Source organism: Fragaria vesca, linkage group LG7 (assembly GCF_000184155.1).
Source record: "Fragaria vesca subsp. vesca linkage group LG7, FraVesHawaii_1.0, whole genome shotgun sequence".
In the NCBI taxonomy this organism is placed as follows: domain Eukaryota; kingdom Viridiplantae; phylum Streptophyta; class Magnoliopsida; order Rosales; family Rosaceae; genus Fragaria; species Fragaria vesca.
This window is the reverse complement of record NC_020497.1, coordinates 19331778-19344787: the sequence shown is the minus strand read 5'-3', so window position 1 is coordinate 19344787 and position 13010 is coordinate 19331778. Positions and strand designations below refer to the sequence as shown.

Below are 13010 nucleotides of genomic sequence, written 5' to 3'. Positions count from 1 at the left end.
CTACTCCCACCCCTCGCCACTAAATCATAATCTTAAGTTCATAACAGTGAAACAAAATTACAGCTCCTTATCAAACATATGTAATCATCAACTTCTGACGCAACTCTGGGGCATGAGTACTCCGGTGCTGGTTCCATCAATGTTGTTGCATGAAGATGTGGCTACCTTATTCAGGTACGTAAGCTTGATGTCCTGCAATTTTATCCTTCTGCATGGGTTACTTGGGCTGCAATCAAATGTCACTGCCTCCGCCGTCGCCGACGTCCCTTGTATGTTCTTGTATGTCACCTGACTAATCTTCACACCAGAACTCTGTACGTTCAAGCATGTTACATAGATTAGTTGAAGATTAATGGCACTTATAAAGAAATTAAACTGAATATATGTTATGTAAGTATGTGATTTAGCTACAGTACCTGGTTAGGGCAGTTTTTACTTGGGCAATAGTTCTGATCGATGATGACGGGGTTCTTAACATTCCTCATCACGATGTTCTGAAAGAGAATGTTGGTCACAAACCCAGTGCTGGCTCTTGCCCATGTCTTTATTCGTACTCCATTATCCGATCCACTGAAAACTGCATTCGTCAACGTCACATCTTGCACCCCAGCTTCCTTCACATCCTTGCCTAGACTACCAATGCTGCATCATCAATAAAAACTTAAGCACCCATGCATATATGAATCAAAACCATCACTACTACTAATTACCAACTTTGATTCAGATTTTGACTTGATATGTTACCTTACACCATGTCCTGGGCCGCACATGATTTTGTTCATGTGGAGGTGTTTGGTGCCCGGACCAATCGATACACAATCGTCTCCGGTCATCAATGTTGCACCGGTGATAGTAACCCAAGTTGAGCCCTGCACATGAATGCCATCAGTGTTGGGGCTGTCGGCCGGAGCAGACAGCTTAACGTTTCGAACCACCACATTTTTGCAGCTGTTGATCACAAGATGAGTTTCCTGGCTGTTTATGGATACTAAATCACTTATCACAAGGTTGTTTACCCAATTGAACGTTATCGACTGCACATATATATAAGATAAGTTATATAGTTAACAATCTGTTGCTAATCAAGCAAGTAATATATACTTACATATTTATATACCAACATGCAACTAAATGATATTCTTGAGTGATTAGATCATACCCTAGCTGCAACAGGGCAGCTCTTTCCAGATTTCCGGCAAGCCCAAAAGCCAGCTCCCTTGGCATCGAGTTTAGCACCGTAAACGCCAAGTCCATTGATCTTAATGAACAAGATCCAGTAGCCGGAGTTTCCCAAAGCGCGATAATCAGTAGGGGCAATGAGAGTTCCGTCTATCTGAACCAGAACCCTACTCTTGCAAGGGCCTCTGAATACTGCAGCTTTCAGCAAGAACCTTCCTTTGGGGACGTACATGAAGGCTGTCTGGCGAGAGCTGCATGCTGCTGCCCATGTCTTGAGAAATGCTTGGGTTGAGTCTGTGATCCCATCTGCTTTTGCCCCATATTTCATCACATTATAAGTTGCGGCTGCATTCGATAACCCAAACGATAATATTAACAAGAAAAGAGAGATAAGTAGTAGGGTTGCGCAGTGATTGATGATCATAGCCATGTTTCTGGTTTATGGATCAGTTTAGGTGGAAGGAACTCAAGGAAGGAATGTTTGGATTTGATTATGAACTGAAAGAGGCAATTTGGAGGTACTTATATAGATCTAGTATTACATTATCTATTCTCCATCCATTTTTATAATTAGGAGCACATTTCATCGAAAATGATGGATGCCTGCTTATCATACGATAAAGGCAAAGTCAATGGTGAAGAAGTGTTATTGTAGTGGCACATTGTTTGCTCCGGTACATGTTCTCTTGGTTTTCATGTGTACGGACGTATCTGAATGCATGTGATAGCTTATATATATACGAGTACGTATATATAATTAAGAGCATATACACACACAGATAGATTGTTCATACAGAGAGGAAGAAATTAAGCATGAATTTAGTACTCAATAAACTAAGGGATTAAAAATCGAAAAGGCAGATGATGGATCGAGCTTACGTAGGGAATGACCTGATTAACAAGCTAGGCACTGCTTCCTGATCAAGAAAGCTAGCAGTACGTAGTACGATCCTGCATGTAATATTATTCCATTCACTCTTCTGCCATTAGCATATGCAAATACGCATGTGTAACGTGGAGGAAACCCCGGAGGAGTATCAGGCGGAGGAGTCGCCGGACTAACACTAGGGCAGCCATGAACACCGGTCAACTAGCTAGAACTATATCGATCTGACATGCATCAATTAATATCAAGCAGCCCTTTCCTCACTGCGCATCGATCCGATCCATGATCACCTCCAAATCATTGAGCCGATTTTCCAAAAGTACCTGACTTTCTATGTGACATCCATCCGGCTTGTTGTTCATCTGTTATTCTGTACGCAAGGGACCTGGTCTCTTCGATTCATGGCATGGTGACTTTTAGTTTAGGCCATCATCAATTTACTCCATTAATGAACCACTCACGCAGTACTTTATCTATATTATGACTCAATTAGCTAGCTAGTCGATCGGACTCCATCTAGCTGGAAATCTGGAAGACTGGAACTGCAATATTGTTCTCTCCAACAGTTACTAGGAAAATGTAGACTAATTAACTATAGAAGAGCCCCTTCCCCTTTTATATTTTATGGTTTCATTAATCAAGGTTTAGGCTTAAGGGTAACCACACCGGTTCTTTTTTAAAAAAATAAAATAAAATATATATATATAGCAACATTTCAATATTCTATTTTAGGGAAGCCAAAAAACGTAAGCGCCCGAAGGACTTAGATGAATTTTGCCAGTTCAGGTATTCAGTAGCTTGAAGTACTGGTTGTGCATAATTCATGTTTCATAGATTCTTCCATGAACTGATGGATGTTAGGTTTGATCTCTATTTGTTCTTTAGTTTGTAGGAATAAAAAACACTGAATGTTTGCATTAAGCAGATTGGAGCTAGGCGACGTAGTAGTCATATATGACTCTCATCAAATGTACGTGTATGCATGTGTGTCTGGAGGTGGTGAGTGGATTGAAGCCAAAAAGGATTAATGTATACAAATAACATACACCACGTACTCTGGGAACGGATAATATGTATACATCATTTCAGTCAAAAATTAAATCTAACTCTTGCTTCCAGATTTCTCTGTAGAGCCACTCGTTCCATTTTGATTTTCTTCTTGCCAAGAAGCTTGCCACTGCTTATCATAGAAAGTAGCCTCATCTGCTAGCTTCTTAAGGTTATTGAAATCGTCGGTCCGCCTGAACAGTATTATACCAATCACTGTCGCCAACAACCCTGCCTTGCATATGAAGTTACCAGTTTGTCCAACTACGCCAACCCCTGTCAAAGCGTCTACTACATATGCCATGAAGAACCCAACCATTGCTGCTCGACCTATATATAACATGACAATACTTTTCAGAACCAATTATAGTATGTAATCACAAGCAAATGCTAGATGGTTCACTTCTTAGACCAAAGTAGCCAACACAATGTGTGTGACACAGTAGTTTGTTAGCTAATTTGAAATGATGAACTAAGTTTGGGATCGAACCGTTGATCAGCTCAGCCTCTGGGAGATGTGATTTCTTTATCCATGCCCACCAAGGAACGATGGAGGTCCTAAACAGTACTGGATCATCGTTGGTAGAAGCTTCTGGATGAAGTTCAAGAAATTTCCTCCTCTTTGCTTCTGATATTATTCCAAACGTGAAAGAATCAGCAAGCATGAATATGAAGAAGCATGATTTGGATCCAAGCAAAGAGGAAAATGAAAATTGCATTGAAAGCACAAGACAACTATGTTGTACCTGCTTCAATGATACCATCCCAGTCCATTTTGCCGTCTCTGGCGAACATATTCAAATCCCATGTCCCCTTCTTCCACCTCTCATCACTAAATTTCACAGAAGATATTCTGTATCCAAAGCGTGCTTCGATTTATAGTCAGCACCACTCTCTGCCTCTGGCCTATCTACAAGTGAACTGGACTTCTCTTGTTCTGCTAGTTTCAAACCATTTTGAGCTTCCACATTGAGAGCAACAACATGAGTGGCCTCTTTAGTCCCCAGAGCGCGAGGCGGTCTGGCCTGAGGTTGTTGTTTCTTAGTTACATGTTGTGAACCAGAGCCACACACTATTTGCAAAGAAGCAGAAATGGCAATGGAAGCCATATTGCCTTATCTTAGCTCTCTTACTGTGTAGTTCTTGATATTTTGGTGTTTCAGTTTCTTGTTTTTTCAAATTTCTGAAAAACCTTATAGATAGGGAGCAGAGACTAGGAAGGAAGCCCATGCTTAGAAATTTTAAAAGTTATCTTTCCCTCCCACTACAGCTTTTGTCACTGAAGATAGTTATGGGCAAACTGTACTGCATCTGCTTCAACCATTTGTATTTTACTGCAGTTGATTTTAAGCTCACTTTTCACTGACAAATCGGATGGATAAAAGATGTTGACTCAAACATAAAGATTTAAAGATACAACTTTAACTTTAACCTAAATTGCATATGATTTTCAATCTTCTCACACATTGAGAGGAATTTTCAAAACAAATCAATCCCTCCTAAGGCATACAAATGCTGACAAAAAAAAAGTCACAAAGGTAGAAAAATATAACAGGAATGTTTAAGGTAACTAAGAATGGATTCAAAGCTGTGTTTTTTTTGGCAGTGACCCTATAAAAGAGGGAGAGGGAAAGAGAAAAACTGCCAACAGAATCACTAGGAAAGCTCCTCATGCTTCCCAACCCCTCAAGAGAGTTGCGCGTGCTACCCGGTTCACACCCAATGTGAAGGCACCCATTCTGAGATTACAATCGTGAGTCTTGCACATGTTCTTGATATCCTGGAATGCCTTATTCATGTACCTGTGAAGCTCGTTATTCACCTTCTCTTCATCCCACATGAAACCTTGAATATTCTGCCAAGACAAATTTTGAACATATTATGTTAACTCCCTAATCTTCAAACACAACTCAAAAACTTTATCAACAGGGGAAAAAGAGTTGTATCATGGTCACCTGAACCCACTCAAAGTAGCTGACAGTCACACCACCAGCATTTGCATATATATCAGGGAGGATGATAACTCCTTTCTTAGATAAAATCTGCATCAATCAAAACTCACTCATCAGGATCCCCAACCATATATTTTCCTCTTAATACCCCAAAACAAGAAGAGTGCATTTATACCTCATCTGCTTCCGGATCAGTAGGATGATTTGCTGCCTCAATTATGAACTTGGCTCTCACTGATGAAGCATTTTCCCTTTACACCAGAAATCAATGAACATAAGTAAAATGATGGGGATTATGTGTAATTTATCATTCTACAAGAGACAACAATGAAAGCAGTGAGTTTGTTAAAGCTCAGACCTGTTGAGAACTCCACCCAAAGCAGAAGGGATGAGAACATCACATTCCTGTATAAGCAGTTCATTGGGGTTCATGACATCTCCACCACTGAAGTTTAACAAACTCCCAGTGTCCTCTTTATGCTTAACCAACGCTGGAATATCTAGTCCATTTGGGTTTGAAATTGCACCAGTGATGTCACTAACAGCAACAACCTTTCCGCCTTTCTCGTGCAAGAACTGTGCTGCCCAGGATCCCACATTTCCAAAACCCTATAAAAGTTCACCAATAAAACATCTTTCACTTGATCACAGAAGCTTTTAACAAAAAAGAGATGTCAATATCGAGCATAAGTACCTGAATAACAAAAGTCAAGCCCTTCACTGACTTCCCATGTTCTGCTAGCAAAGCTTCTGTTGCAAAAACAACACCACGTCCAGTTGCAGCCTCCCTGCCTAGAGAACCTCCAAGATCCTAAAATTACATAATTAATCCATAGGTTAATTATCTGACACTAAATTTTAAACAGATTTCTGAATTTATCAGCATTAGTACTTACAATTGGCTTTCCAGTGACAACAGCTGGTGAGTGACCATGAAATTTGGAGTACTCATCCAAAATCCATGCCATAGTCTGAGCATTGGTTCCCATATCAGGTGCAGGAACATCAGTGTGAATTCCAATGAGATCATGGATTTTCTGAGTAAAGACGCGAGTCAGGCGCTCCAACTCACTCTTACTCAACTCCCTTGGGGTGCATCCAATTCCACCCTTTGCTCCACCATATGGAAGGTCTGCCACAGCAGTCTTCCATGTCATAAGTTGAGCCAGGGCATTTACTTCATCTGGATCAACCTTCATACCCCGGAAAAAAAAAAAAAAAACAATTTCAGTACAGAATTCAACCACAAAGCACATCAATTTGTCTGTACTGGGAAATAAATGCTCAACAATTCATATTGTCTTGAAGAAACACATGATTCTGGCAAATAGGCCCAAGCGCTCTCAGTAAAGACAGGGCCTTTGTATGATTACATATGAACTGTTTAGGCAAAACAAGCTGACTTTTTTATCTGAAGCCAAAAGAACCTAAATACAGGAACCTAAAAAGTATCATTCTCTTAATACAAAATTGAACTTCTTTGTATCAAAGAAATGATTAAAACCAAGAATTCACTATTAGTTCCCAAAAGTCTGAAATCAAAACTGATTTCACTCATGACTAAAAGGTACAATAATGACTGGGGACTATTTCAGGGTCCAAACAGAAACATCCAAAAATTGGCTTCATGAAAAAAGCTCAAACCTTTAAAACCCAAACAGATTAAGAGAAACCAATACTTTATGACTTCCAACTCTTAAAACCCACCACAACCCAGATCACATATATCATGCAGTACCAAATCAAGAACAAACTGATCATCAAAACCCAAGAAAAACCAACCTCAGGATGATATCTGATCCCTCCCTTCATTGGACCACGTGCATTATCATGCTGCACCCTAAATCCAACGTACGACACCAATGTCCCATCATCCTTGGGAATCGTGCACTCCACCTACATCATCATAATCAAACCAGAAATTAGTTTTCTCAAACATAAATGATCATCAAAAGCTCAAAAACCAAAAAGAAAAAAAAAACAAGAACCTTGATCTCCCTGAAAGGAATCAAAAGACTCTTCTCAATCTTAGCATCCAACCCAAGAAGCCGGGCGGCGTTTCTGAAATTACGGCTAGTTGCGGCGAGGGCGTTCATGTCTGCCTAAGAAACCCAAGACTTGAAAAACAAAGAGAACAAAAAAAAGCTTGAAACTTTAACACACCCAGAAACCAAAATGAGTTTGCAAAGCGAACAAAGAGAGCAGAGGTAGATGAAAAAGAGTGGCAGTGGTAGGTGAGTATATATAGGAGAAAACAACAGCTCAGAAAATTACTGGTATCATAAGAAACGGGATAAGATTGAATGCTCGGTCAATTAATCCAAAAATCTAACAGTAATTTTTCACTGTCCACCATAATAGGGATTAGTGAATAATAATGGTCAACGAAAGGAGGCCACAGAAATTCAGGGAAATATTTTCACTTGAAACTTGTGTGTTCTTATTTGGCATTAACATTTATCAATTAATCTAAGATGGATTTGACGTGGAATCGTAATCCGACACAACCACTTACGTCACGACAACTCAGAGTTTCAATGAGGGCTGGCCACGTGGAGATTTACGCGGCGGAGGGCGGGGGAGGTTTTACTAGTTTTGGAGGGGACGAGTCGCCGCGTACTTGTCAGCAGTGATGGGGTGGAATGCTGGAGGGATATGCTTTGAGGTTGGATTAGTTTAATTCCATCATTAGTATGCTTTTAATTTCTTTCTATGAATACAAAAGTGTTTCTATTATTCAATGAGGGAGAATGATAATGAATTTACTCCAGGGGATTTACTTAGTTGTACGTAGTCATATTGGTCTTGGCTTGCTTTTCTTTTCTTTTTTTAAATTACAATGGTTTTGGCATGCTTAGTGTGTCATATCTTCGAGAAGGTGTGACTGCTCATTGACTGCTCTTTGAGATTTTCTTAGTTTGTTTTGGAGAAAATGATCTTGTTTTTTCAACTCAAAAGTCAAAACAGTTATTTGGTCTTTCTTGTAGAACTCTACAAAGCTGTGTATAGATCATTTTGACTGATGTATGTCAGAGGAACCGGTTAGCGGTTAGTTCCATAGAGGTTCATTGAGTATGATAAAAAGATGTTGCAACTTGGGACAAATCATTCTGCTCTTTGTTCCAAAGTACTTGATCATGTAATGAAGAGTGAAACTATGAAAACGGGCCTCGGCTTCATGTGATCTATTTGTTTTCTTAGTGGCATTTGGTGAGTTTTCTTAGTGGCATTTGGTGAGTGTTTAAGAGTTTAGGGTAATTCGGGCTTCCGAAGTACCTTATCATTCTCTAGTTCTGTTGATTTTGTTACAGAGTCAAGTTTCTCACACATTCTACAGCTCAATTTCTCTTTAAGTGAGGATAAACAAAAACACAAACCGTTCCTCTACAAAGTCATTAACCGATACACATAGGGGTTTCAAGACCAACAACAATAAATGCCAACACAGAACATATCATTCAACTAAAACAAACAATTGGAATATATTGTACAACATAAGTGTTGCCAGGAATTAAATAACATTCTGAGGATAGGCAATTAGCTAGCTTCCTCAACTCTGAGGGAACTAAAAGAAGGCATAAACTGTCTTACACACACCTTATCTTCCTACCATCAACAGGCTATCTTAGAGGGTATAAATATAATACAGTCAATACAATGACAACTACCAGAACTTCAAAAGTTTCCCTGATATTGTCAGGTCTGACTGAAATTTGATGTCCACTCATAAGTGTCTGATAGATTGTCTCGAAGATTCTAACACTAATGTCAGTGAGAGTTGGAAAATCTTGTTTCAGTCTTTCTTCAGTTCTTGACAATCCTCCTGCAATCAATGACAAAACTGTCAATATGCCTGAAAAAACGTAAACTGTCTTCTGAAATCACATATGCGATGTGCTACACTGATAGTTCGTTCTTCACATTTTCATAAAATATTGAAAAACAAGCATGATTCCACTGCAGGGTTACAGGTATTGTAAACCAACTGTAGAATGATAAATGGGTTAAAAGATATGGTAGAATGTCATTGATCTTAAATGGTCATATAAGACTGGCCTCACCCCACCCCGCTCGAAAGCATCAAACTCACGGAACTTTGAGATCAATTTACTAAACATTTCATAAATTGTTTCCCGCCCAAAGGCTCAGATGGTAGTTTAGCTCAAAGAACAACTACAGAGTAGCGATTCTCATCCTGAGAGGTGTAGAGAAAAGCAAATATCATCATTGCCATATTGGAGGTGGGAGGGAAAGAAAAAAAGATGTTCAACTTTTGAAACCATAAGCAATTAGCAGTGGCATGTCATGTTCACAAAGACCAGTAGTCATTCAAAACAATTTCCGGCTGGCCAGACCACCATTAGCCTGTGCTGAGACTAAGTATGGAATGGGTTTAGCCCTGTAAATTTTAGTTGCAATAACAAACCAAAACAAACAAACAAAAAAAACCCGAAAACAAAAGAAAATGAATAAAGAAAAACAAAAATATTGACATCACCTACTTGAACAAAACAGCTTTTAAGATGAATGACATAAAAAAGTTGATAATAGTCTCCCACCAAAGGGCTCAGGTAATAAGTTCAGCTCAAAGAACAACTACACAGTAGCTATTCTCATCCTGACAGGTGTAAAACAAAAGCAAAATCTTCATTGCCATATATAGGTGGGAAGCAAAGAAAAAAGGTCAACTTTCAAAACAATGAATTACTAGGAGTGGCATTTCATTTCAGGTTATTGATGAGGAATTTTCAGGGTGCCCCAACAACACTTTGCAATCTCTTGTTTATGTGTCCGAGTAGGGGCTTAGCTCTGTACATTTTGAGTTAAGCTTAGACACACACAAAACACACACATGACAAACCAAAACCAGTGGAACACACAAAAAAACATAAATTCCTTGGTTCTCCCCCCACACCCCCATTCTATCATCTTCAATTGGCAGGTCAAAACATACAAAATTGAAGACAAGCTGAGCGAGATATGCAGTCACTATGTGTAGAATGCAGTTAATCGCCTAGACAGAAAAATTCAACAGTGTACTTCTTTGTATTCTATAAAAAGAGTGAACAAATATGTTCCATCTTTGGAAATAAAATGTGTCTCTACCATTGTCGCAATTTTTCTATTATAACTTTATAAGTTTTACATGGAGAAGAATACCAATCTCATAACCTGAAGATCAAGGAGTTAAAGCTTACCTCATCTGATAAATTTTCCATTGCTGTTAGTATGTATGATATGTCAAGTTAGCCTTCTTTCCTATAGTAATAACCACACACACGTAAATCAGGACACTGGTCTAGTATGGTCTTTTGGGAAAATCTGTCAAAAGACTTGTGCTTTGAAAATGTTAAAGAAAAGAATTCACAATTAGCAAGAGCCAACCAGATAAAGTTTCATTTACTTACTTTCTCTTTCTTCGATCAACTGCACTATTCCTTGCATCGTTCTTTGCAAGCGCAGATCCAGGGGCATTAGCATACTGCATAGGAGGGAGGGCAGGAGCAGGAGCAGTTGCTGTAGCAGGAATGGTTGCAGCTGGCACAGGTGGAGCAGGAAGCAGAGATTGTAGAGGCGGGGCAGAAGGGGGGGGTGCAGCTTCAGGTTCAGGAAGAGGTCTCGGTAATATGTGTTTCAAACGGTTGTGCCTATAGTTCTTCCAGAAGTAGAATTGCTGCCTATGCGCCAATTCCTAAACATACCAAGAATATGAAGATTTCAGAACCTATGCAAGATTCAGTTGTTGTAATACAGGAAAGAGAAGTAATTGCTTATGTTCCAACTCCAAAAGAGGTTTCACAATTAGCTCCTATTAATCCAACCAACCATAAATTGTAGGGTATAGGCTTCAGGTAGTGTGAAGATATTTCACATATTATGTCAAAACCAAATATTGGAGTGTGAAAAAAAAAAAAATAGTGTTTCCAAGTAGTATGGAAAAACTTCTTTTTGCACATTAAGATAGTAATTCAGTGAATACTTATGAGAAAAGATAGTGACTTTCAACATAAAATTAGACCTAATATTCAAAGACAAATACAGAAGAACTTCAATTAACCTCAGGCCCTCAGAGCCATATTTCTAAAATGGGAATTCCTAAAGTTTGTCCAAAGGAAACAATGAAAAGAAAACAAAGCTAACACATCAAAAGATAATTCTGATCACTTCAATACCTAGTTTCAAAAACACGAAAAACATAAAACATCCAAGAGGCATAAAATTCAACCTTGTTGGCAGGATGTGCCATTGCATTGCGAAAGTTTGCATTTTGGAGTTGCTCAAGGAAAAACAAGCAATGAGGGTACCTGAATTGTTACATTCCACAATGTCACACCACCCAATAATCCCAATTACACAACTCAAAATCACCAAAAAAACTAACACAACAACATTGCGTTTTCAGCTCACATTATGAACTTGGTGTACTCAGGACGCTGCCAATACTGAAGATATTTCAAGTACCCAATAAACGCTTCATCTTCAAAGTACCGATTTTGAGCCAAATCTATAAACAAGGCACAGAATTCACATAGGGTAAAAAAAACCCAATTACCAGTAATCAATTTGCAACAAAAGCAAGGTAAAAAGGAGATAAATTTACAGTGGATATAAGTGGGATTTGCGAGACATTGGATGAACTCCAATTCGAGCAAGAAACGCTGCCTCCCATCATCTGGGTCTTTGTAAATTTCTTGGCTGCAATTAACGAACACAAAGCTGATCAAATCAGACGGAATTGAATTGGGGGTAGACGATGAAAGATATGAGTTTTAGGGTTTTGCTTACGTGTCAGAAGCTTCATCACTCTCTGTGCCAGACGCCATTAGAACCCTTTCTTCTTCTTCTACTACTTCCTCGACTGTCGTATGTATAATATTGCTCTCTTCCTGATTTAACGATTTAAGCGGAAAAGGTTTGACCCGTTCTACAGATGTAAATGGGCCGGGTCGGGTCTCTTCACTCAAGATGGTAGCTTGCCCAATGAAAGGTCTCCAAATGCCTTTTACTGACTTGAGTGTCAAATGAGTGATCGGACTTGACGGAAGCAAATCTGCTGTGCCCAAAAACCCAGTGCCAATCATGTGCCACAAATAATAATTTGACACGTGTCTTTCAACTCAACTGGGCCACAACGTTGTTAAGTTCTTTCTATCAGTTTTTTTTTTTTTCCTATCGATAAAATCCATACCTTTTCTTCAACATAAAACCGTCGCCTCCCTCTTCCTGCTCTCCTTGTTCTTCCTCTCTTCATTCAAAGGCAAATCCAATTTAATCCCATCAATTCTTCAATCTTTACTCAATCTAGATCCACTATAGCTGTCATAATCCTCAAATTGGGTTTACTAAATAATTGAGGATTGTGAATGCAAAGTTGAAAGGATTCCTCTAAACCCAATACCTTCTGTTCCTTCAACTGCCAATAATTCAGTCACCGGTATCACTGGCGTTAGCGACGGATCATACACCGATTAACTCTCCCTCATTGGCATCGGTGCCTTTGTTTAGATCGAAAATGATGAATTAAAGGGATTAAGCCGAATTAAAGAAGAATGCCAGAAAAAAAAATGCTGGGTTTTTGGATTAAGCCAAATTAAAGAAGAACCAGAAGAAAAGATGTTGGGTAGAAAAGATTGCTGGGTTTTCTTAGTGGAGAAACAAATGATGGGTTGAAGTGAAGAGGTGAAATTGATTGGGGTTAAATAATGTATTTATTTTTATTCTTTAATTAAAAGCAAGATAATTAACAAAGTTAGTGGGTGTTAGGTTGCTAGTACACGTGTCAAATTCTTATTTGTGGCATAGGGTTGGTATTGGGTTTTTGGGCACAGCAGATTTCCTTCCGGACTTGACGTCTATTTTTTCTTTGTACCGTTTGGCCGAAGGATCCGGATTCTCTGTTTTGATTTATGTTGCTTGAATTTATTTGGATGTCTTATAACTATTAG

General features: G+C 39.0%; 3 protein-coding genes and 1 pseudogene across 5 annotated transcripts; all 4 read right to left on the bottom strand.

Annotated features, from left to right (window-relative positions):
- Nucleotides 1-87: 87 nt before the first annotated feature.
- LOC101297017 (polygalacturonase-like) lies at nucleotides 88-1609 on the bottom strand. Its single transcript, XM_004308961.1, has 4 exons — nucleotides 1160-1609; nucleotides 745-1034; nucleotides 417-642; nucleotides 88-312 (listed from the first exon to the last, which is right to left on the bottom strand). The coding sequence occupies exons 1-4, from the start codon at nucleotides 1607-1609 to the stop codon at nucleotides 88-90; spliced, it is 1191 nt and encodes a 396-aa protein (XP_004309009.1).
- Nucleotides 1610-3167: 1558 nt separating this feature from the next.
- On the bottom strand, nucleotides 3168-4762 carry LOC101296727 (annotated as a pseudogene). Its single transcript, XR_185365.1, has 3 exons — nucleotides 3859-4762; nucleotides 3603-3740; nucleotides 3168-3442 (listed from the first exon to the last, which is right to left on the bottom strand). The product of XR_185365.1 is annotated as an uncharacterized LOC101296727 (transcript).
- Nucleotides 4491-7240, bottom strand: LOC101290812 (glutamate dehydrogenase 2-like). Its single transcript, XM_004307719.1, has 8 exons — nucleotides 7053-7240; nucleotides 6847-6960; nucleotides 5961-6257; nucleotides 5759-5875; nucleotides 5423-5673; nucleotides 5240-5315; nucleotides 5068-5154; nucleotides 4491-4967 (listed from the first exon to the last, which is right to left on the bottom strand). The coding sequence occupies exons 1-8, from the start codon at nucleotides 7158-7160 to the stop codon at nucleotides 4782-4784; spliced, it is 1236 nt and encodes a 411-aa protein (XP_004307767.1). The 5' UTR covers nucleotides 7161-7240; the 3' UTR covers nucleotides 4491-4781.
- A 1283-nt stretch (nucleotides 7241-8523) lies between these two features.
- Nucleotides 8524-11930, bottom strand: LOC101315092 (mediator of RNA polymerase II transcription subunit 31-like). Of its 2 annotated transcripts, XM_004307718.1 has the most exons (7): nucleotides 11851-11930; nucleotides 11666-11760; nucleotides 11473-11569; nucleotides 11291-11369; nucleotides 10473-10756; nucleotides 10263-10323; nucleotides 8524-8887 (listed from the first exon to the last, which is right to left on the bottom strand). In XM_004307718.1, exons 1-6 carry the CDS (start codon nucleotides 11886-11888, stop codon nucleotides 10311-10313), a joined length of 606 nt encoding a protein of 201 aa, XP_004307766.1. In that variant the 5' UTR covers nucleotides 11889-11930; the 3' UTR covers nucleotides 8524-8887; nucleotides 10263-10310. The 2 variants fall into 2 exon arrangements, with proteins under 2 accessions (XP_004307766.1, XP_004307765.1); XM_004307717.1 differs by lacking the exon at nucleotides 10263-10323.
- Nucleotides 11931-13010: the final 1080 nt, after the last annotated feature.

Coding starts and splice junctions, on each gene's coding strand:
- LOC101297017 (XM_004308961.1), bottom strand. CDS start 1,609: ATGGCTATGATCATCAATCACTGCGCAACCCTACTACTTATCTCTCTT. Junction 1,035..1,159: donor GCTGCCCTGTTGCAGCTAGG/GTATGATCTAAT, acceptor ATATATGTGCAG/TCGATAACGTTCAATTGGGT. Junction 643..744: donor GGCCCAGGACATGGTGTAAG/GTAACATATCAA, acceptor TTGATGATGCAG/CATTGGTAGTCTAGGCAAGG.
- LOC101315092 (XM_004307717.1), bottom strand. CDS start 11,888: ATGGCGTCTGGCACAGAGAGTGATGAAGCTTCTGACAC. Junction 11,761..11,850: donor AGTGATGAAGCTTCTGACAC/GTAAGCAAAACC, acceptor CGTTAATTGCAG/CCAAGAAATTTACAAAGACC. Junction 11,570..11,665: donor AAATCCCACTTATATCCACT/GTAAATTTATCT, acceptor CCTTGTTTATAG/ATTTGGCTCAAAATCGGTAC.
- LOC101290812 (XM_004307719.1), bottom strand. CDS start 7,160: ATGAACGCCCTCGCCGCAACTAGCCGTAATTTCAGAAACGCCGCCCGG. Junction 6,961..7,052: donor TTCCTTTCAGGGAGATCAAG/GTTCTTGTTTTT, acceptor ATGATGATGTAG/GTGGAGTGCACGATTCCCAA. Junction 5,316..5,422: donor TTGGGTGGAGTTCTCAACAG/GTCTGAGCTTTA, acceptor TCTGGTGTAAAG/GGAAAATGCTTCATCAGTGA.